The 24,500-nt window shown below is 37.0% G+C and overlaps 2 protein-coding genes across 3 annotated transcripts in view; one reads left to right on the top strand and one right to left on the bottom strand.

Annotated features, from left to right (window-relative positions):
• Positions 1–7,537, top strand: part of LOC132132112 (tight junction protein ZO-2-like) — a 32,036-nt gene extending 24,499 nt beyond the window's left edge. The window contains exons 10-24 of the mRNA XM_059544368.1: positions 525–643; positions 772–871; positions 982–1,132; positions 1,234–1,342; positions 1,536–1,755; positions 1,984–2,168; positions 2,510–2,605; positions 2,701–2,780; positions 2,865–3,075; positions 3,770–3,870; positions 4,010–4,222; positions 5,362–5,463; positions 5,544–5,810; positions 6,776–6,858; positions 6,945–7,537. Coding sequence (XP_059400351.1) covers positions 525–643; positions 772–871; positions 982–1,132; positions 1,234–1,342; positions 1,536–1,755; positions 1,984–2,168; positions 2,510–2,605; positions 2,701–2,780; positions 2,865–3,075; positions 3,770–3,870; positions 4,010–4,222; positions 5,362–5,463; positions 5,544–5,810; positions 6,776–6,858; positions 6,945–7,113 — 2,206 coding nt within the window. The 3' untranslated portion in view covers positions 7,114–7,537. The remainder of the gene's footprint in view (positions 1–524; positions 644–771; positions 872–981; positions 1,133–1,233; positions 1,343–1,535; positions 1,756–1,983; positions 2,169–2,509; positions 2,606–2,700; positions 2,781–2,864; positions 3,076–3,769; positions 3,871–4,009; positions 4,223–5,361; positions 5,464–5,543; positions 5,811–6,775; positions 6,859–6,944) is intronic.
• An 898-nt stretch (positions 7,538–8,435) lies between these two features.
• LOC132132077 (amyloid-beta A4 precursor protein-binding family A member 1-like) lies at positions 8,436–23,478 on the bottom strand. 2 transcript variants are annotated; one of them, XM_059544312.1, is made up of 13 exons: positions 23,342–23,478; positions 19,856–21,481; positions 19,374–19,475; positions 19,228–19,267; positions 16,585–16,730; positions 16,027–16,059; positions 15,698–15,793; positions 14,598–14,801; positions 14,327–14,506; positions 10,809–11,021; positions 10,096–10,215; positions 9,868–10,008; positions 8,436–8,654 (listed from the first exon to the last, which is right to left on the bottom strand). In XM_059544312.1, the coding sequence occupies exons 2-13, from the start codon at positions 21,434–21,436 to the stop codon at positions 8,583–8,585; spliced, it is 2,928 nt and encodes a 975-aa protein (XP_059400295.1). In that variant the 5' UTR covers positions 21,437–21,481; positions 23,342–23,478; the 3' UTR covers positions 8,436–8,582. The 2 variants fall into 2 exon arrangements, with proteins under 2 accessions (XP_059400295.1, XP_059400296.1); XM_059544313.1 differs by lacking the exon at positions 16,027–16,059.
• Positions 23,479–24,500: the final 1,022 nt, after the last annotated feature.

Here is a 24,500-nt window from a genome sequence, read left to right as displayed (position 1 = left end):
TATTTAAATGTATAATATAAATACCTTAAAATAAAGTGTAACCTAAAAATGAATAAACGCTGACGCTGTAACAAATGTGTTGCTCATTGTTACTTAATGTTAGTTAATGCATTAACTAATGGGACCTTATTGTAAAGTGTTACCAAGTAGCTAGTTAATTACTAAGTGACTAGCTTGCCAAGTTAAACGTTAATAATGTACATGCTATTTAAACTACAGTCAAACTACCCTTTAAAATGAATAGCGATGCTATAAGTTACTAGCAAAAACTACTTACATTAGCCAAATGAACATTTCAGAGGGTGATCATTTTCAAATTGAAATAATTTAGTTATTAATCTGAGCATAAAACTATTAGGAACTAATTTTTGGTGACCGTATTAAACAAAAGCACATTTATGTTTGATTCGGCTTATAAGACTAGAAAGCAGGCAGATATATAACTGAATCAGAAACCTGATCAGAAAGAAGCAGAAGCATGATAGAATGGTTTTCCAAATGCACTGTGGTTCTTCTGTTGGTAGAGATGAGCCTCCTAACAGACTGGCTAAAATGGGAGCGATGCCGACTCCGTTCAGAGCGGCGCCGGTGGAGCTCCCGTCTCCACCTGTGGAGAAGGAAGAGCCTCGCAGCCAGTCTCCAGGTACAACACTTCCTCTGGAAAGGGAGTTATGTAATGCAATACTCCTACATCTCATAACCGTGGTCAATTTCTCCATGTAGAATCAGAAGAATAGTAGAAACCGATGATGTGCGTTGTTTTGTATACAGCTCCTGTGGTAAATGCTGCTCCGAAAAGTGTTCCAGTGAAAGCCAAGCCTCTGCCAAAGGTTCCCCTGCGACCCAGTCTGGAGGACCAGGAGATATACGGGTTTGTACTGGATTGACTCAGACTTTCCTGTTATAAAGGATCATGTGCTTGGATCCTAATTATTCCTATATTTAGACAACTTTGTGGTTCTAATTACAAATCTCCCACAGCCCCAACACTGTGATGGTGCGCTTCCAGAAGGGCGATAGTGTTGGCCTGCGTCTCGCTGGAGGAAACGATGTGGGCATTTTTATCGCAGGCGTTCAGGAGGACAGTCCTGCTGAGATCGAGGGACTCCGCACCGGAGACCAGATCGTGAAGGTGCAACTGCACTGGCTCTGCTTTTAATATTATGTGCCTTAATCCATCATACATTTTCCAACATTGTCAAGTGGTAATTTCAAGTGTTTCTATCCTTTCAGGTGAATAATATGGATTTTAGAGGAATGATCCGGGAAGACGCAGTCCTGTATTTACTAGAGATTCCCAAAGGAGAGGATGTGACCATCCTGTCTCAAAGCAAACCTGATGGTACTTCAAAACACTCAGTAGAGTAATATACAATAGAGTAATGTACATAACTGTTCAAAAGCTCAGGGTCAGTATGATTGGAGCAATGATGCTGAAATACAGCTTCGCGTCACTGGAATAAATTAAAATATATTAAAATAGAAAAGTTATTTTAAATTACATTTTTAGTCTGATGACTCTTGATTTGTTTTAGTTTATAAAGACATCCTGGCCTCTGGACGAGGTGATAACTTCTTCATCAGAACTCACTTTGAATATGAGAAAGAGCTCCCTCAGAGTTTGACCTTCTCCAGAGGAGAGGTTTTTAAAGTGGTGGACACCCTGTACGACGGAAAGCTGGGTAACTGGCTGGCCATCCGCATGGACAAAGACAATCAGCTCCTGGAGAAAGGCATCATACCCAACAAGAGCAGGTGAGACTCGTTTGATTCGACTTGAATACACACTGGCTCTCACTGCAAATGTCTTCACTTTACGACTTGGTATAACTGTATTTATTCAGTAGTATTACTAGGAGGAAAAGTTCTCTTAAAGTCAACATAAATCGAAAGTGACCTCACCTGGTCTGCCATTACATGTTGACGTTAAAAGCTCATTATTTGTTAAGTGTTTGTGTGATCGTGTTATTTGCATACTATCAGAGCGGAGCAGATGGCAAACGTTCAGAACGCACAGAAAGGCGCTGCCAATGACAGAGGAGACTTCTGGAGGCTGAGAGGTCAAAGAGCAGCCAAGAAAAAAGACCTTCGCAAGAGCAGAGAGGATCTGAGCGCTACACCGGTCACCACACGCTTCCCAGCCTACGAGAGAGTGGTGCTGCGGGAAGGTGAGTCACTGTACCTCAGACTCTCTTTAGAAACACATTGGAATGTTTCAGGACTAAATTAAGGAAAATATATATATATCATTAAATTTATTTTGTTAATCTATACAGGCCTTTTATTTATGCATTTTATGAATTACAATTTTTTTTTTTTTATTCAAACGTATTTATGATTGATCCTATTCTTTTTTTGTTATTAATTTAGTGTTGATCAGTGTGTTGTTTTTAATACATTTAAAAAATATATAATTAAGTTTTTTGTTTGTTTGTTTTGTTTAATGTCATTTTAGTTAAGAAGCTTGACATGTTTATACACTAAGTGTCTTTTCTCTCTCTCCCACCAGCTGGGTTCAGAAGACCTGTCGTAATATTCGGCCCTATTTCAGATGTAGCCAATGAAAAACTGGCCAATGATCTTCCAGATGAGTTTATCATAGCGAGTAAGCCTTTCTCAACTCTTATGAAGGATCTCTTCAGTTGTAGTGATGTGTAGGTGTGTGGATGAGGCGTTTGACCTGTGTTTCTCCCATGACAGAGACCGAACCGAAAGACGCAGGCTCAGAGAAGTCGTCTGGTGTTGTGAGACTCAATACTATTCGTCAGATCATCGAGCAGGTAACAGCCCACAGTCAAGCTTCTGAAGGTGTGTACATAACAAAAATACATAAATATCTAACAATATTCTTTTCTTGATCCTAGGATCTACATGCTCTGCTCGATGTCACCCCGAAGGCTGTGGACACCCTGAACTACACCCAGTGGTATCCCATCGTCATTTTCCTCAACCCAGACAGTAAGCAGGGGGTGAAGACCATGAGAAACCGCCTGGCTCCCGGATCTAGCCGCAGTTCACGCAAGCTTTACGAACAAGCAGTTAAACTGCGCAAAACCTGCTCCCACCTGTTCACTGGTCAGTCTGATGAGATCATGTAGAAACTACAACCTTATAAGAGCCATTCTATTCTTTCCCAAGTTCCTATTTATTTCTTTTTATTATTATGTCTTCCGTTTTATTTTTTCAGAAGTTTTTTGCCTTTTAAATTTTATTTAGTTTTATTTTTAATCGATGGTTCGATTAAATGTTATGTCTTATTCATATAAATCCATTTAAAAACAATTTATTAAAAGTTTAAGAAAAGTTAGGGTTTAATTTTTTCCAAATTGGACGTTTCCCTTTTTTGGTCATCATTGCATTTTAATGGTTTAATTAAACTTTATTAATCAATTGAATTCATGAAACTTTAACAACTGAATTTATTAACCCTTTTACAAAAATGCTGCCATTTACATTTTTGAGAAATTCTGGGTTGTGAGTTTAAGTTTTCTGGATTTATGAGTACAGTTTTTTTTTTTTTTATTATCAAAAATTTAGGTAATCAAACGAATGCATTAAACAGTAATAATTCAATAAGTATTTTAAAATGTACTCGAATGAAAATGTATCTTTTTTTAATTAATTGTTTTTGGCCAACAAAGTGCTACACAACAGAGGTTTACTCTCAGAATTAAAATACAATTATAGCAGAAAAATAAATAAAAAGCTAAAAAATTATATTCCGAATAAAATGAAGTTATAAATGTCTAAATTACACTTCCTTGTCCAGCTACCATTGATCTGAACTCTTCCCATGATGCTTGGTATGGAAGTCTCAAGGATGCCATACGAGAACAACAAGAGAAAGCTGTCTGGGTCTGTGAAAGCAAGGTCAGCATTTATACATATCAGTTCTACACAACTGCTTTATTCTACACAACTGCTTTTACTCATTATGTTAATGTTTAGCCAGCCTCCGTGTGAAATTACAGATGATCAGAGCTTTCAGAGGTTTTCTGTAATGTTTCAGCTCGATGGGTCTGAGGAGGACCTGGATCTCCATGATGACTGTATGTCGTACCTGTCGGCCATGAGCGCAGACTACCTGAGCATGGACAGCCGTCTGACCAGCGACTACGAGGATGAGGGCGGCGCATACACAGACACCGAGCTTGACGAGACCACGGACGAGCCACAGCCGATGTCAGCCATCAGCCGCTCGTCTGAGCCTGTTAGCGAGGAGGTTAGTGTGCTCTGGAAACTACTACTCCTCTGTGTCCTTTCACCACTGGCGGGAATGACATTTAAGCCCTGCCCAAATGCTTCCTGGAAACATTTAGCACTAAGTCATTCGATTATATTATATCTGTAAAGGTTAGTCATCCTGTTTTCAGTATCATAATCACTGATCATAATGAGAGTATCAGTGATGAGAAAAGTGTTTGTGCACACTGCTCCCTACAGGACACTTGTGAAACTGCATATTCAACACACATTCATGTTCAACATCAGTCTAACACTGGTAGATAGTTTATGTGCCATGTAAAAGGCTTTGATTAATAACTGTAGAAGTCAAGAGGTTTAAATGCATTTGAATGTACACAAAATCTTTCATAACACTTTTAAGGCAAAAAAAATGTTAATTTACAGCTAGCAGGAATTATTATTATTATTTTTATTTTTTTTACAGGATTCATTCTGTGATGCAATTTTATGTTTCATGATGAAAATTACTTGCTGCATGTTGGTTAAACCTCATTGATGTTCTTTTTCTTTTCTTTTTTTTAATAATGACAACATTACTTTAAGCTACTGTTAAAAATTGTTGAGGTTAGTAGGTTTTTTTATTCAGGAAAGAGGTATTAAATTGATTGAAAGTGACCGTAAAGACATTTGCTACACAAGATTTTTATTTCAAATAAATGCTGATTTTATTAACTTTGTATTCATCAAGAAATCCTGAAAAAGTATCATAGTTTCCACTAAAATATTAAATAGCAAAACAGGAGGAATGATGCTGGAAAAATAAAGGAATGAATTACATTAAAAAAAAAATATTAAAGTAGAAAATAGTTATTTTAAATTGTAATAATGTCTTGTTTTTAATAAAAAAAATGCAGTCTTTGTGAAACTACTGAACATTAGTGTACATAAAAAATAATAGTAATAATAATTATTATTGTTCAAATAATACTTTTTTTTTATTTTTTTAAACCTGCATAATGTTTATTTATTTTATTTTTTTAAGACTTATATCAAAGTATATTTTAATTTAGGAATTGAAAACCTTTCTATTGTATAAGGATGTATTAAAGTTTTTATTTTTATAATGTATATGTAAATGAATTAATGCTACATTTATCACTTTTTCCTCTTCCGCAGAGACCCATACCTGTTCCTCATGAGCGTTCAAAGAAGCCTGCGAGCAGAGAGGTGCAGCGGGACCCCAGCCCGCCTCCATCATTTGTTCCTGAGCCCCCGAAGGTCAGTTCCTCTCCTCTCCTCCCCTGAGGCGTTCTTTGGCCCATGACAGACAGTGAGTTGATCAGCTGGTGTTCCTGCAGGTGCGGGCAGCTTCTCGTCCTGCAGACTCTCGCTCCAGCAGCACAGTCAGCAGTGACCCTCCTGTCAGTAACAAACCTCTTCCACCGCCGGTAGCTCAGAAGCCTAGCTTCACAGTGAGGACGGGCTCAGCTGACGAAACGACCTCTGACCCTGTAGATGACCCCGCCAACCGCACCTTCCGGGGAAAGGTGAAGGCCTTTGAGCAAATGGACCACCTGGCCCGGGCCAAGAGGATGCTGGAGCTGCAGGAGGCCGAACAAGCACGGGTTTGTGTCTCGTCTCATCTCATACACACTATACACCAGCAGCCTCATTTATACAACAAATGTTATACATCACCACAAAATCAGCAGGAAAATATTTATATATTTGCATAAAGTGAAGGAAATTAATAAATAAACACATTTTACATTTATTTTCATTATTGTCATGACGATTAAGCATCTTATTTTAGTTTATGCTGATTTTAATTAGATCCAAGAGTTGCCTAAACAGGAAGATTTGAGGTCAAATATATATTAGAATATATAATAATATATAAAATATTTAAATATAAGATTATATTATGTGTATAATGTTTTATTTCATTAATATGTGTATATATGTAAAGTACATATGTGTCTATGTCTTCAATATTATTTCCTGTCATTTTAAATTATATATAAATTAAAAGAACAGAAAATGAATAAAATTCATCTAATAATAAAAATTAGTTTCCAGAAAATTTAAATCAATGAAATTCATAAGAAAATCACTCCAAAATCACTAGGAAAATATGTATACATAAAATATTTATTATTACAATTTTAATATACAATTTATTATAACAATTATAATTTGAATTTATTTTTATTATTGTCATGAGAGTTAAGCGTGTGTGTGTGTGTGTGTATATATTTATATATATGTATATATTATATATATATACACACATATATTTTATACCTGCAATGTATATAATTTTTAGTTTTAAAAGGGATATATATATGTACTTGATTTGAATTTAAAACAAAAAATTGTCTATAGGCTTATTTGGGGTCACATATCCAAAGTACAATTATACAAATGTATGTACGTGGATGTGTTTCTTCGTGCTTTAAACACTTTGTTCTTTTTTGGGGTGAAATATGACCTGGACGTTAAATTCATGAAATTCATGATTTACTGACCAATATAGTTTCCAAAAATTGAATTCTTTGAAATTTACAAGCATTATTATTTTGGTTAACAGCTGGAAATATCTCAGAAACATCCAGATATTTATGCAGTTCCCCTCAAGCCCAAACCAAACCAAAACAGGCCTCAACCAATTGGGTAAGTTTGTTCCTGGGCTTTTTTTCCTCTAATACTCATTTCAACACACAACCGTTCAGTGATGGCTGTATTCCCTTCAGCTCCAGCTCAAACTCTGAGTCCCAGAGCTCCTCCAAAGCGCCGTATTCAGAGAGCCGCTCTCACCGTCGCGCCGATGATGATGATGATGATGAAGAGGAGTATCGCCGCCAGCTGGCAGACCAAACCCGCAGAGGCTACTACAGTGCCCAGAAATACAACGACACTGAACTCTAACACCCTTTGTCCCACAAACAGGAGGTTTCCTGTGCATGTCATGATAAAGCAACTGAATGTGCTTCAAGTTCTTGTGTGAGTAAGAGGGACTGAACCACAGATAAAGCACATGCTAAAACACACAGGCAGTATATACACACCAGTTATAAAACAGCATCTTTTTATACCTGCAATATTTTTATATGAAATATCAGTCTATATTTCATGTCTGCCTGTATTTTTTTTTTTTTTCCCTTTTTTTTTCACAACGCCACTAGCTACTAGATGGAGTTAACGTTACACTGTCCTCATTTACACTGCTGAAGTTTGCCATAAACTAAAATTTAAATTGTTTTAAATGTTATTTTCCAAAACATTTGCTGGAGTGCCTTAATGTCATTGATGTATTAACTTATGCTGAGCTGATGCCTTTAATGCTTGCTCTAACTATGTTAAAAACTGTCTTCTGGTATAATGTCACATCAGCTTTTACATTGATTCTCTGAGAACAGAAGAAGATCATGTGTATTGTTCACACTATTGGTGTGTGTCTGTGATCAGTGCTTTGGGTTTAACCACTAATAAAACAGAGGTGTGGGCTTTTTACTTTTTTTAAAAGACAAATCAATAAACCTGACTTTTAGTGTTACTTTTGCTTGTCGTTGTTCATGCTTGTCTGTTACTATCAATAACCAAACCATATCTAGAGCAGAAATGAACCGATTCAGATGAATGATCATCTCTTATATTATTATTAATTGTGCTATTATACTTACTACAAAAGTTCTGCAATCTAAATGGTTGCAAATTTACATAAATGAACGTTTTTACTCAGCATGAATGCATTAAATAGATCAAATATAAAACACCTTGATACAAACTAGAATTTATATTTATATATAAAATCACCGATCATGGTTCATGTGACACTAAAGACTATTGGTTTTTCTGTGTTTTGTACTGTCCAAATGTTAATGCCAAATACAATGTTTCCTACATTACATAAGTTAGTTTCCTTGTGAATGCTGTCGTTTTCTGTTAAACCCACAACAGTGTGATAGTGTTGAACGTTTGGAGACCCACCAAATCCTTTTATTTAAGAGCAGATTAACCAGAAATGGAAGTAAAGTCAGATTACCACTTTATTCTAGAGACCTTGGGTTTATATAAATGTGTTCAATAGAACATGTACTTTAATGAAAACAAAGCAATGTAAATATTTAGTTGATTGATTCCTTTACTTTGAGTTGAACAGTAGAGCTCATACATCAGATCTGTGTCAGAGTTAGAGTGAATCCTGTGATAGTTTAGGTCCAGTCGGGTGTCGATGTCGGGTGTGATGCCAGGCGTTCAGAGATCAACAAGTCACATGGTGCTGGAATCACATGGTGTTTGGTTTCTGCACTAATGTGTAATAAATAAATACATCCAGTTAAATAAATCTGTAAACAGTTATATTAATCATTCAATAAATAATGGAGGTGAAGGTGTCAGATGTAGACGGGTTGTTCCTGAGCCGTGAGCAGGCGGTACATGGCTGCAGGCATAGTCTTCATATGGATCTGACAAAAACAACATATAACAGTATTCACCTCCACTGGGTCACCATTCATGAGTGCACCATATTTTATAAGATGAGTTTTGAGCAATCCGCTTAGCAACAAGCTATCAGCAAATCCAGCCAGGTTTATTATACAGTAGCTAACTAAGTATAGTTAAAGTGATAATTCTGACAATGTTGTTGTCTGTACATGAAACTTTTCTTAAAACTTTTACTTTTTTAGTACATAGTTGTAGTGCAAAGGCCTTACACACACACACACACACATATACATACATACATACATACATACATACATACATACATATATATATATATATATATATATATATATATATATATATATATATATATATATACTGGAAATAAAATAAAATCTAAAAAAATGTTAACATTTTAGTTGCCAGAGCAACATTTCTAATTTTGAAATTAATAAAAATGATGTGTGTGTATGTGTGTGTGTGTGTTTAAAAAAACTACTAAAAATGGCATAAATGCAAAAAAAAAAAACTTTACTAAAACTTTTAATAATAATAATAAAATGAAAAATACAACAACAAAAATACAAAAACTAAAACAGTATCTCCAAAGTATTTCAGTTATCTAAATGAAGCAAAAATATATTTTTAATGATGTAAAACCTTGTTGTTTGTGGTAAGGTCACTATAACGCACTATAACGCCTGAGGTGCTGTTCTATTGTAATAAAATGACTAATAGAAACATGATGAAAGCCAACCAATATGGAACATATTTTGAACTCTATTAATAAGTCTTTTCCATACAGTTCAACAGTAATTTACAGTTGCCTAACAACATAGAAACTAACTGTATATATAATATGCACATTTATATTAATCACAGATGTGTGTGAATTTAGAGTTGAAACTATCCGAAATCAAATTTCATGAAATCATGCACTCAATTAGCGTGGAATTATCAAAACTGAAGCCGTGCATAATCTAATAAACAAAAAAATCTTTGATTTATAAAACGGATTCAAAAACAGTCATACGAAGCAGCATTTGACTAATTGTTTTGACTTTAATAATTTTTTGAAATAATAAAATATTTCCTTATTTTTACAAAAAAACATACAATATAAAATGTCTTTCAGACTACTGAATTCTGACTGATTTTTCATCTGGTTTATTAATTGTATCGTGTGAGTGAAGTGATTGACTGAAGGAGAGAACAGACATGGGGGATCTTTACCTCTCCCACAGCGTTGGACAGGATGTGAACGATCTTCTCGTGAGCCGTGGCCACCACGCTCTGAGCATTGATCTCAATGATGCGATGGCCGACGCGGACCCCTCCTCTCTCTGCGATCCCCCCTCGCATCAGACTGCAGATCTGAACACAACACAAACTCTCTTAGTGGCTCAGAAAACAGGACAGAAACTGACAACCCATTTCTGATGTCTGGATGTGAATACCCACAATGCCATTCTGTACACTGAAACCCAGCTGGTAGCGTAGGTCTGGTCGGCGAATGAGCACCATGGTCACAGGAGGACACCTGACGATGTTCATCTTGATCCTGGATTGAGCCTTCAGACCCTGAACACACAACAAGCACCATTTGTGAACAAGGCAATCCCGGAATCCACGCCGACCAACTGTAAAAGAAGAAATCTATCCAGAATATAGTCAATTTAAGCTTATTAAAAACATGATTATTTTACCTCACAATTTTGTGTTATGTGTTTTTATGCTCATTATTGAGTCATTAGCTTAGCAACATGCTTAAATAAAACTCCTTTGGAATCCATTTTTGTGCTGAGTCTAAATTGCTAAAGCTTAAGATAAAAGCTGCAACGGTAAGTGTAAGGTTTTTTAAAGAATCTTCGCAAAGTGTAAGGTTTTTTAAAGAATCTTCGCAAATCACCTTTCCTAATAATGTGCTAATTAGCAAGTTTCACAATGAATAAGTAAACAGTACCTCTGAGAGCGGCTCAGAAGAAAGGGGCGGGGTCAGCAAAGCTCATTAACATTTAAAGGGAAATGCCACAAAACTGCATGCCTTGAAAAGAGTGGTTTTTGAAAGTGGAAAAAAATTGTTTTTACACTACCATTGAAAAATTCTAACCAAAGTATGTTAAAGACTTTTAAAGAATCATATCAACGTAAAATGTAAAAGAAACGAGTCCTACTTTAATGATGCTCTGGGAGGTGGAGAGTGGCAGTCCCACCAGACTTGTGCCGTTGACCGTCATGATCTGATCGCCGATGTTGAGACGTCCAGACTTGGCCGCGGGTGCGCCGTGCATCAGGCTGGCGATGATGACGGTGGGGAGGATGGAGCCCCAGCCAGACTCCACAATTACCACACCCAGAATCTCCCCTTTCTGCTTCTCGATGTACACCTGACACAAACACATCCCAAATACTGACGCAGTGTGCATTCATGTTTCAAATGTACTCTAGCAGTGATTTTGTTTAGTGAAGACCCTATGACTCCTGAAGAATGTACAGAAGAAGATAAAGTTATTATAAAGCCATTTATGTCCGATTTGTGTCCAAATTGCATCCTCCTGACTCTTTACTGATATAATTGCAGGTAAAAGCATAAATAATGAACTTAGTCATAATATTTAATAGTTTTAAAATTAGTTAATTAGTTTTTCTTTGGAATATCAGCCAGTTTGCATCATCATCATTTGTTACCAGTGCAAAAAGTCCCGTTCTACCTGCATTTTGCCCAAAAAAAAAAAAAAAAATTTTTTTATGCATATTACGGGAAAATGTAGAATCTATTTTTGTCCCTAATGTTTGTTGTCCTGTACATATTTCTACATTAAAAATGGTTTGATATTCCTGGTATTATATTTATCAAGTAGTTTACCACATTTCAAAAAATTACAGATTTTTTTCTTGGCTTACGGTGTAATATGTAGTATTTTTTTTCTTACAGAGTAATGTGTAGCGTGATTTTTCATGATGGAGTAATGTGTAGCGTGATTTCTTCTTACGGAGTAATATGTAGGGTGATTTCTTTTTAAGGAGTAATGTGTAGCTTGATTTTTTCTCACAGAGTAATATGTAGCGTGATTTCTTACGGAGTAATATGTAGCGTCATATCTTCTTATGGAGTAATGTGTAGCATGATTTCTTCTTACTGAGTAATATTTAACATTATTTCTTCTTACGGAGTAATATGTATTGTAATTTCTTTTTACAGAGTAATATGTAACGTCATTTCTTCTTACAGATTAATATGTAGCGTCATTTCTTCTTACAGATTAATATGTAGCGTCATTTCTTCTTACAGATTAATATGTAGCGTAATTTCTTCTTACAGATTAATATGTAGCGTAATTTCTTCTTACAGATTAATATGTTGCGTCATTTCTTCTTACGGAGTAATGTGTAGCATGATTTCTTCTTACGGAGTAATATGTAGCATCATTTTTTCTTACAAGTAATATGTAGCATGATTACTTCTTACGGAGTAATATGTAACGTTATTTCTTCTTACGGATTAATATGTAGCATCATTTCTTCTTACGGAGGAATGTGTAGCATGATTTCTTGTTACGGAGTAATATGTAGCGTCTTTTCTTCTTACGGATTAATATGTAGCATGATTTCTTATTACGGAGTAATATGTAGCGTCTTTTCTTCTTACGGAGTAATATGTAGCGTCATTTCTTCTTACGGATTAATATGTAGCATGATTTCTTCTTACGGAGTAATATGTAGCGTCTTTTCTTCTTACGGATTAATATGTAGCATGATTTCTTCTTACGGAGTAATATGTAGCGTCTTTTCTTCTTACGGAGTAATATGTAGTGTCATTTCTTCTTACGGATTAATATGTAGCATGATTTCTTCTTACGGAGTAATATGTAGCGTAATTTCTTCTTACGGAGTAATATGTAGCGTAATTTCTTCTTACGGAGTAATATGTAGCGTCTTTTCTTCTTACGGATTAATATGTAGCATGATTTCTTCTTACGGAGTAATATGTAGCGTCTTTTCTTCTTACGGAGTAATATGTAGTGTCATTTCTTCTTACGGATTAATATGTAGCATGATTTCTTCTTACGGAGTAATATGTAGTGTCATTTCTTCTTACGGATTAATATGTAGCATGATTTCTTCTTACGGAGTAATATGTAGCGTAATTTCTTCTTACGGAGTAATATGTAGCGTCATTTCTTCTTACGGTTCTTCTTACGGAAAAATATGTAGCATGATTTCTTATTACGGAGTAATATGTAGCGTCTTTTCTTCTTACGGAGTAATATGTAGCGTCTTTTCTTCTTACGGAGTAATATGTAGCATGATTTCTTCTTACGGAGTAATATGTAGCATGATTTCTTCTTACGGAGTAATATGTAGCGTCTTTTCTTCTTACGGATTAATATGTAGCGTCATTTCTTCTTACGGATTAATATGTAGCATGATTTCTTCTTAGGGAGTAATATGTAGTGTCTTTTCTTCTTACGGAGTAATATGTAGCGTCATTTCTTTTTACGGAGTAATATGTAGCATGATTTCTTTTTACGGAGTAATATGTAGCGTCTTTTCTTCTTACGGATTAATATGTAGCATGATTTCTTCTTACGGAGTAATATGTAGCGTCTTTTCTTCTTACGGAGTAATATGTAGTGTCATTTCTTCTTACGGATTAATATGTAGCATGATTTCTTCTTACGGAGTAATATGTAGCGTCTTTTCTTCTTACGGATTAATATGTAGCGTCATTTCTTCTTACGGATTAATATGTAGCATGATTTCTTCTTACGGAGTAATATGTAGCGTCTTTTCTTCTTACGGAGTAATATGTAGCGTCTTTTCTTCTTACGGATTAATATGTAGCATGATTTCTTCTTACGGAGTAATATGTAGCGTCTTTTCTTCTTACGGATTAATATGTAGCATGATTTCTTCTTACGGAGTAATATGTAGCGTCTTTTCTTCTTACGGAGTAATATGTAGTGTCATTTCTTCTTACGGATTAATATGTAGCATGATTTCTTCTTACGGAGTAATATGTAGCGTAATTTCTTCTTACGGAGTAATATGTAGCGTCTTTTCTTCTTACGGATTAATATGTAGCATGATTTCTTCTTACGGAGTAATATGTAGCGTCTTTTCTTCTTACGGAGTAATATGTAGTGTCATTTCTTCTTACGGATTAATATGTAGCATGATTTCTTCTTACGGAGTAATATGTAGTGTCATTTCTTCTTACGGATTAATATGTAGCATGATTTCTTCTTACGGAGTAATATGTAGCGTAATTTCTTCTTACGGAGTAATATGTAGCGTCATTTCTTCTTCCGGAGTAATATGTAGCGTAATTTCTTCTTAAGGGGTAAAACAGTATGTAGCGTGATTTCTTCTTAAATAGTAATATGTAACGTGATTTCTTCTTAAGGAGTAATATGTGTTGTGATTTTTTTCTTACAGAGCAATATGTAGTGTGATATTTCCTATCTCAGGCATTTTAGAACTAAAATTAAACCTTTTAGCATTGAACATTAGTCATTGGGCAACATTTTCAAACAGAAATCTAATTAATTAATGAATCTTTATCATTTTATATGTATGATTTAATAAGAGGCACACCAAACCTGACTGATATTACCAGAATTCCCCCAGTTATCTTAAAATATATGAAATTAAAACTTAACAAACTTAAGAGATGTAGACTTAAACTTACATCTCTGCAGTTTTCAGACTTGGAGAAGTGAATGAGGTCATCGTTGTACATGTCCTGAGTGTTGAGTAGGTCGCTGTACTCTCTCTGGCTCAGGTCCTCTGGATCGATGCCATTGGCTCTCAGAAACTCCTGATACGCAACGCTGAAGGCCTGACCGATGGACTGAGCAATCAGCTGAGCCTGGCAGAGAGAAACAACGAAGGAAATACAAGAAACATCAAGAATTTGCATTCTTGTACGAATTGCATAATGTAAGAGTTTGTACGCGTACATCTTCTGACTCAAACACGTGGCAGATCATCCTGTACTGGCGGCAGTCGTCCCGCGCTGGGTTTGTGTGCTGCGTCTCTGCGGTGTCCAAGTTCTCCTGTGCGCTCTGAGACCGAATCATCTTCCTGCGAGCCATCAGCACAATCATGTTCCCGATGTCAGCGATGTACGAGATGGTCCTCAGCGGATGGTCCATCATGGTGTCCTGCCGAGATGAAAACGGACAATTTGGTTTTTCGAAGTGCCAAACACTGATCAAAATGTAACTGCATATTTAGGTCAAAGACAAGAGTTCAAATTAAAATTAATTTAATAAAAACAAAAATCTAGCTTAAAACACATGACAAGATCATAGAAATGTGCTCTCTGCATTCATCTAGGCTTCATATTGTTTTGGAAAATATTTCTAGATTTTTTAAAATTGTTTTTAAGTAAAATTTTCATTGTAATAATTATTTTTTTCATGAATTATTTTCATGAATATCATGATTTATTAATTAATAAACATTATAATTTTTGGCAGTTGCACCACATGACATTTTACAACCTGAATAAACATTGCCTTGTCCTGAAAAGGTCAAATTATGTGATAATTTAGAAACTTGCTGACGTTGAAACACATCCATGATGAGGGTCTTCAGGAGTCCCTCTCTAAAACATCACTTCCTGTTTTATGTTCCTGCATGTTTGTTGCATCACATGACTTGGCAGTATACAATATTTTTAACAAGCAGTGAAGCAATGTTTGAATTGTAAATAATGATAAAAGATTATGCCAAACTACTAAGGTTTTCTTTTAAAGAATTCATTTTTTCTTATCAAATATATTTTCCTTCATTATGCTATCATGATTTGCATCACACTAACATTTTTGACTTAATTCTTCAATAAAAATAGCAAAAATTTATTTTAGTACATAAATTTGAAATGAAAATTGAAATGTAAAACATGTAGTCGTGAGTCACTTTAAATGTCGGTCAGAGTGCGTCTTTAGGGACAAGCCTGTCCAGCACAAGACACGTGGAGCTCTTCTCTCATGTGTTTTAAACAGCAAGCTCAAAGTGAGACAAGCATGAAAGTGATTCAAAGAGTGTTGTGCACCTGTGTGTAAGCGCTGAGCACTTTGATCCTCTGTGTCGATATAAAGAGGTCCACTTCTGTGCTGGCCGGCGGCTCACTCTCACTGCCCTGCTGATACTGTAGAAGAAGACAAACAGCTATTACACTTAAAATAACACATCGCCTCCTGTACTAGCAAATACACCGCTCTCTAGTCTCTCATAGAAGAGTTCAGTATTAAAGAGGCAGTTAGATTTGAATTCCTTGCTCCTTGTAATCAGAAATATGCCTGTCAGAAGAAAAAATACATAATACTGCAAAAATACCAAACTTACAAAAGACCCGCACGTATACAGGAACAAATAGCGTACCTTATCTCTGATTTTGGCCTGTGTCTGGGCTGTCTGCTCGACAAGGGACAAATAAAACAGAGAATGGTCAAATAAAGCCTACAAATATAATAGGGCATGGTGGGCGTCTCAGACACAGCGCGATTGGCTTGGAGATGAAGGATACGCCCAAATGAAATCAAACAGGATAATTTGGCTGAAGGGGGACCGGGTGGGTGGGATGTCAGTATTGTGATAGGCTGAAGGTTAGTGGGAAACACTATCAAAATTTGGGCTGTGATCAGAATGACATCAGCAGCCCCAGAGACAAAAACCTGACTCTCAGAATCAACCAACTGTCACTCAGATGTGTTTGTTAGCACATGGACGCTAGATATCCAGAGATGTCTGTGACATGTTTTTCATCCATAACCTCACATAACCTTAGATGAATCATGATGTTAGTGACTGAGTGAGGTGTTGGTGTGTACATGTTTGAGCATGCTGTAAAATGAAAGCAGACAGGGATATCAGATAATTAGTACACCAGAGGAAGCTCCAGCTGGGCGTCCCCAGTCTGTACACGAGTGTGTTTCTCACCCGGACACGGCTCATGGCCTCCTGGGCCTGCTGCATGCGGGCGCTCTTCGTGGGCATCCTCTCGGACAGCAGCTGGGTGGAGCCCAGGTAGTTTGCGGCAAAAATGATGCCATCAATCAAATCGTCAGGGTCACATGGGCCAGGAACTGTGGAAACAGGTGGACCATAAACACAACAGAACATTTAACCTGTTACTGTGCATTCATTTTAAGACACAAATCAGCAGAATCCCTCTGAATGGTTTATTTTTGTGTTGGTTATTCTCATTCTCACAAGAATCAATATCTCAGTTTTGGTATAAATAGTGTATTTTTTGTTATTTAAATCAGAAAAAAAGGCAAAACAACAGATATATTGTATAAAAACATTTTACCATTGAAAGAATACTAATAGAATACATTACATATATTTATGCATTCTTTTATGCATTCATTCCTTTACTAATTTTTGCATAAAAGTAATGAAAATTGAAGGGAAAATGTGCTTCCCGTGAAAACTTCAAATAGAATATTTTAAATAGAATTGAAAATAATACAACCCGAATTCCGGAAAAGTTGGGACGTTTTTTAAATTTTAATAAAATGAAAACTAAAAGACTTTCAAATCACATGAGCCAATATTTTATTCACAATAGAACATAGATAACATACCAAATATTTAAACTGAGAAAGTTTACAATTTTATGCACAAAATGAGCTCATTTCAATTTTGATTTCTGCTACAGGCCTCAAAATAGTTGGGACGGGGCATGTTTACCATGGTGTAGCATCTCCTTTTCTTTTCAAAACAGTTTGAAGACGTCTGGGCATTGAGGCTATGAGTTGCTGGAGTTTTGCTGTTGGAATTTGGTCCCATTCTTGCCTTATATAGATTTCCAGCTGCTGAAGAGTTCGTGGTCATCTTTGACGTATTTTTCGTTTAATGATGCGCCAAATGTTCTCTATAGGTGAAAGATCTGGACTGCAGGAAGGCCAGGTTAGCACCCGGACTCTTCTACGACGAAGCCATGCTGTTGTTATAGCTGCAGTATGTGGTTTTGCATTGTCCTGCTGAAATAAACAAGGCCTTCCCTGAAATAGACGTTGTTTGGAGGGAAGCATATGTTGCTCTAAAACCTTTATATACCTTTCAGCATTCACAGAGCCTTCCAAAACATGCAAGCTGCCCATACCGTATGCACTTATGCACCCCCATACCATCAGAGATGCTGGCTTTTGAACTGAACGCTGATAACGTGCTGGAAGGTCTCCCTCCTCTTTAGCCCGGAGGACACGGCGTCCGTGATTTCCAACAAGAATCTCAAATTTGGACTCGTCTGACCATAAAACACTATTCCACTTTGAAATAGTCCATTTTAAATGAGCCTTGGCCCACAGGACACGACGGCGCTTCTGGACCATGTTCACATATGGCTTCCTTTTTGCATGATAGAGCTTTAGTTGGCATCTGCTGATGGCACGGCGGATTGTGTTTACCGACAGTGGTTTCTGAAAGTATTCCTGGGCCCATTTAGTAATGTCATTGACACAATCATGCCGATGAGTGATGCAGTGTCGTCTGAGAGCCCGAAGACCACGGGCATCCAATAAAGGTCTTCGGCCTTGTCCCTTACGCACAGAGATTTCTCCAGTTTCTCTGAATCTTTTGATGATGTTATGCACTGTAGATGATGAGATTTGCAAAGCCTTTGCAATTTGACGTTGAGGAACATTGTTTTTAAAGTTTTCCACAATTTTTTTACGCAGTCTTTCACAGATTGGAGAGCCTCTGCCCATCTTTACTTCTGAGAGACTCTGCTTCTCTAAGACAAAGCTTTTATAGCTAATCATGTTACAGACCTGATATCAATTAACTTAATTAATCACTAGATGTTCTCCCAGCTGAATCTTTTCAAAACTGCTTGCTTTTTTAACCATTTGTTGCCCCCGTGCCAACTTTTTTGAGACCTGTAGCAGGCATTAAATTTTAAATGAGCTAATTAAGTGGATAAAAGTGTACAATTTCTCAGTTTAAACATTTGCTACGTTATCTATGTTCTATTGTGAATAAAATATTGGCTCATGTGATTTGAAATTCCTTTAGTTTTCATTTTATTAAAATTTAAAAAACGTCCCAACTTTTCCGGAATTCGGGTTGTATGTATCAATTTTTTTTTTTATTGCAATATAACCTGGACATATTTTTTAAATTTATATTGCCATTTAATCTTACAAGATTATTCAGGATAATTAATTCCTTATGAATACTCATGATTCATAATAGTACTAAAAACAGAAATGTCTGCATAAATTAAGATCTACTATAAAAACTATGTATATAACATTTTAACCAGTATATAAAATAATAATTAAATTACTATTTATTTAAAAAAAATCATATTTATAATATAGAAGGACATCTATCTATCTACCTTTCTGTCTGCCTATCTATAAATAGATAGAAAGAGAGAGAGAGAGAGAGAGAGAGACAGAGAGAGAGAGAGAGAGAGAGAGACAGAGAGAGAGAGAGAGAGAGAGAGACAGAGAGAGAGAGAGAGAGAGAGAGAGAAAATGGCTTACAATGTTACAAGACTATGTAAGATTATAAATTCCTTATGAGTCTTATTCGACCAGTATCATAAGAGCCTGATTTCCTTAAACTTACCATCAACATATGTAGGGAAAGAGGCCAAACTTCTCCTCGTCTACAAACCAAAAACACAGTATTGTTACAATTACAGTAAAAGTGTAACAGTTAAGTATAAAATAAATCATAAATGTATTAACTGCAGTTTAAATATAATAAATCACCTCATCACTTGGCACACAGGGACTGACGTCTAGATCCTGATCCTGATGATGGACTCCAGAGGATTCTGCTCCCAGAGGAAGTTCAGCATCTTGAATTGGAGCCTGTTGAAAGGAACCTCTGTTATTTAAATAATCATCAAACGCTGCATTAATACCACTTGTTCTTTTTTTTTAAATTCAGAGTAAATACAAGATTTTAATCACTTGATGAGCAGTAAAAAAAAATTGAAATTGTAAATCTCAATTTATGTGTAAAATCATATATTCAACGGTTCCTACTGTACAGCTTATGTTAATCAAATTCCATGACTTTTCCCGTCGTTCATGATAACTGTATAAGGCTAATATTTAATTCACTTAATTCATTTAATTCAACTCATTTACAGGTTTTCGTGGCTGCAAAAAGGTCTAACTGTGGCCTAACTTTCATAAGCAACTTCACCGCAAGGAACTGTGGTAATTATGCTGGACGACTCACTCACCTCATACTGTGGAGAAGACTGTGACAGCTGACACGGTGACTGTGGATGTGAGTGAACCTGAGGCTGTGGCTGAGGATGGATCTCCTCAACAGGGCTCACGTCCTGTCTCATCACCCACACAGGCTCTGTGATCTTGTCAGGCCTGTAGGGCGAACGCACCGTCTTGGTCTTAACCTCCTCGATAGCTTCCTTAATATCCCTGATGGCCAATGAGACAGCGTCTCCTGTAGCTCTGCAAGACTCTGTTATCTGATCCTGGGTTGGAGTAGATGACATGTCAGGTCTTTCCATCACTTCTTCCTGTAAATCATGTGAAAGCTGAGCAGTTTCTGAAGTCTCCTCTTGGGGGGGAGCTTCTTGAGGAAGGCTAGTCGGGCTTGACGTCTTCCTGAGCTGGGCTCGGACTCTCCCGGAGCTTTCGGCTTCATCTCCTGACTGTTCATCGTAGTGGTGCAGCCTGGAGCCCACTGAACTACACTGATCGAGGTCTTCCTGAGGTTCACACTCATCCGTGGTCATGCTCTGGTTCCTCTCATACGTTTGAGGTCCCTCAAGGGCTGGAGGAGGATCTGTTAGGTATGATTCTGTCTGATATTCTGTTGGACTCTCTTCAGGTTGAGAATCAGAACAGGCTTCAGGACTAGAGTCTGAGAGATCTTCTTGATGGTCTTCAACTTGGGACATGGGACTCTCGAATTCTTTATCCTTGTTTGTGTGAGCGTGACCGGTGTTAAAATGAGCAGGGTACGACTTTGGATCCGAGTTGTGGCTTCGAAGAGTCTCAGGGAAGGTTCGTGGAGATTGGAAAAAAGGTTTGTTCATCATCTGGCGAGGAGATGTGGCGAATGGAGGAACGTCTACTCTTAGCGGACTGGTTCTTTTACTTTCAGGATAACTTTTTGAACCAATCTTAGGAGGAGCATAGTCCTGCTCAGGAGTTTCTCTGAAATGGTTATCTTTTTGGTTCTCTTTCACTAGTTCCTCTTCGCCTAACTTTGATTCTTCACATTGAACCTTCTCCTCCAACTGTTCCATTGAAGATTCTGGATCATGATCAACATGTGTATCAGATGAGTGGGCCAGATCTGGACTGTTTCCATCCAGTCCATCAGTGATTGGTTCTTCCTGAGGAGAAGGAGTCAGCAGTTCTTGAGAGGAATCTTCTGGAGATAATGGCTCTGAAGCTTGTTCTTTTGGAGGAGTTTTGACCACCTGTTCTTCTTCTTCTTTGTGCTGTTGTCTATATCTGTGCTGATGGAGTCTCTGGTGTCTTGACGCCCCCGGTTTGGGCTGTTGGCCAGCTCTAGCTTCTGTATCTCCACTCTCAGCCCGCCTGCATTGTTCTTCACCGGGAGCATGCCGTCTACGGTGACGTGCTGGACCTCGGCTAGATCCAGACGTGTGCAGATTGGCTTGGTGGTGATGATGACGGTGGCCTTGGCCTTCTGCATCCGGATTGTGAAGCTGGCATGGCCTCCATCTGGGTCGACCTCCCTCTAGAGGAGTCCCATTGGGGTGTCTGCTGCGATGAGGGGGAGGACCTCTGAGACCCGCCTCCTCTGGCTCCTCCCTACGGCTCATGGCTCCACCCACTCACTGCTCATTGTCTAGATGCTGCTGAACAGCCTGAGTAACACACAGAAATCAAAAAGCTAGTATATCCAATAATATATATGGGAAAACATGTTATATTGGATGCAGGTAACAAAAACCACATTACCATAGTATAATGTCCACAAAATGTTAATAGCATGATCTAACAGATATCAGTGTAAACTATAAATGCACCTAATGTCTAAACAAGCTATGTGACTCTCATATGTGTCTGTATAATGAAGGAGGAACACGCTGTATTTGTGTTTCTGTGCAGAGACATGGTTTATGTCAGTAGCGCTGTCACAGATGGCCTCACCGTGGGCAGCAGTCATGCTCCACCAGTCCTGGAGTTCAGCATTCATCTGTCAACCTCCCATAAAAAGCTTAAGGGCCAGGGGATTTACCTCTCTATTTAAACAGAGCTCTTCACTTTCACCATGCAGCCTCTTTGTATTGTTTACAACTGAAAGCATGCATGCATATTAGAGTCAGTTCTGGAGGCAGGTGGTGTTATTCACTTTCAGATGGCAAAAATTAGAACTGCAATATACACTTATACAAACAAAAAGAAAATTAAGTAATAATAATAATAATAATAACTGTGTATGAAATGACAATGAATATCAGTTACATAATTGTACTGTAAATAATATTGCAAACAATAATATAATAATATAACTTAACATACAGCCGGGACAATAAAGCACAGTAAGTAAGTGCAATGTAAGATGAGATCCCTGTTAAAAAGCCAAATGCAAAACCTGCTTCAGTTGTAAAATCCTGTTCTTGTTAAAAAAAAAAGAACGAAAAAAGACAGCTGTGATTATAGCAGTTGCTAGAAACTCACCGTAAATAATATGTTGAAAATGTTTTAGGCATTTTGGGGTAACTTTTGGTCCCTGTATATTTTACAGTTAATATCTGTATAAATAATTATCTGATATCAATACAACTATAAACTAACAGCTTCTTTATACCTAAAAATAATCTGAACCACCTTAAAAACACCTTAAGAAACAGAAGGCCACATGATGAATTAAAGTTCATCAATGCTTGAAATCATGAACTCTTTTCAAGCTAATAAATATAAAAATTGTAAATGGTAAAACAACACTATAACCTGCATAAAGTTATAAAAATAAACTTAAATATGAATATATAATCGACTGAGATGGATCTGGCAATGAACAGTGTAATTTTGGTAACCTTTTTTTACTGTAAATTATCCTATAAGGTAACCTGTATTTTATTTTCAACATTTTAACAGTATTTTAAAGTATGCACGTCTTGTTCGATGTATAGCTTTTAATCGTAAATCATAAGATTGTTCTATTTTTTATTTATTGTTTCCCAATAGTATTTAACATAAGATTATATACATATAAGCCTAATGTTCCATTCAATCTAATGTTATCGTTCACTGTATATGTTTAAAAAAATAGGCATTTGTTTTGCATCTTACAATAACATTTCAAACATCTTGCCTCTTAATATCAGGAAATACGCAGAGCCTTAACATGAGCCTGCATTGTTGTTATTGTATCTTGTAAAATGTATCGATCGTGGATGTGTTGATTCACTGCTGCAGTCACGCACAGGTAGACACCGCTAACCATCTGGACATTTCGGCGCCGCGAACATTAAAAACTAGTGATATTTTCAATTAAACACACAATAAAACACCCAAATATGATTTACCAGCGCAATATGGAAACTTTCTCTCGGTAATAAAAGTTAAACGCGTGTTATTAGGTGCGGTATCGGGCCTGCGCGGTGGCAAACACATCTCTCCCCGGTGAAGTGATCAGCAGGTGCAGCTCCTGTGCGGTCAGTCAAACCCCACACCGCCGGGACACAGCAGCTGTCTACAGCATCATCCGCTACACTCACCTGGTAAGAGTACAGGCGATGAAGAAGAGCTGCTCGGCTTGCCTTCATCTTCGTCGGCTGTTCTTATCAACACACAGGGATTAGGCGAGCGGATCTCAGACCCCTCCTTCGGCACACAGACAGTGACATCAGAGCGGATTATACAGCAGTAAACACCCTCCCGCCCCCAAACCATCCGCATCACATCGCACCATCTGCCGTGTGCTTTTGAGTCAGTTACACTTCCTTTGCACATACACAGGTTTTTATTCATATGTGTAGAGGCTGTTTTCTCATACAAGAATTTCGGTCTCGGAATTTAATCTTCCCACTGTTCTTCATCCACTCACAGCGACAAACTCTGATTAACCGGCTGCGTCAAACTACATTCGTTGGTCGCTTCGTTATTATTTCTGTCGCGTCGTGCTGCGTAGCCCCGCCCATAGCAAAATCTTATTGGTCAATGTAAATGTCAGCGTTTATTTAATGTATATATATATATATAATTTTTGTATAATGATTTAAACAAACCTCAAAAATAAAAAAAACTATTTATAAATTAAAAAGGTTTTGAAAATTATATATATATTACATACATGTCATGCTTCCAGTCTTGTATGCTATTCTAGGAAAGCATGTATATATAATTCCTAAATGTCAGAAAGAAGCCTCATTGAGACCCTCTGAGAACACGCAAATCAATAAATATTTGATAGAGTTTAAGAATTCTCTTATCGTTTCAGTTCTGTAGCTAGAATGCAAATACGTTCTCCTGTTTATGATATGATGTATGCAGTAGGTGGCACTATTAAACAATACTGGATAAAAATTTTACCATTTTTTACACATACCCATTTTTTACTCACAAACCTTCATGAAGTTGTTCTATGTCCTGCAAAAAAAAATAAAAATTTTTATATATATATATCGAGCGCCAACCTCCCGCTCTCTCTCGTGAGGCCAATAAGGAAGTGACTAAAACTGCAATTCATCGACTGGCCGCTTGAGGCTGGCTGCAAAAGGGAGTCAGTCCCATAGACTCCCCATGTTAAAATGCCCAACTTTACAGCAGGAAAAAACATGTGTACAGCCTTGTTCAAAAAATGATTTTGGTCTAAATAGCTCATTTTGCCCTTCATGGCAACTGTGAGGGGGGTGAATTTTTTTATAACTCATCCGT

This window comes from Carassius carassius, chromosome 49 (assembly GCF_963082965.1).
Source record: "Carassius carassius chromosome 49, fCarCar2.1, whole genome shotgun sequence".
Taxonomy (NCBI): Eukaryota; Metazoa; Chordata; class Actinopteri; order Cypriniformes; family Cyprinidae; genus Carassius; species Carassius carassius.
Note: the sequence above shows the minus strand (reverse complement) of the source record. Positions and strands in the feature narration are given on the sequence as shown.

Bases quoted from the DNA above. Each gene is read 5' to 3' on its own strand.
- LOC132132077 (XM_059544312.1), bottom strand. From the start codon at position 21,436: ATGAGCCGTAGGGAGGAGCCAGAGGAGGCGGGTCTCAGAGGTCCTCCC. The intron at 19,476-19,855 runs GTGAGTGAGTCG...TCCTTTCAACAG, and splicing joins AGTCTTCTCCACAGTATGAG to GCTCCAATTCAAGATGCTGA. The intron at 15,794-16,026 runs GTACGCTATTTG...CTTCTTCTACAG, and splicing joins AGGCCAAAATCAGAGATAAG to TATCAGCAGGGCAGTGAGAG.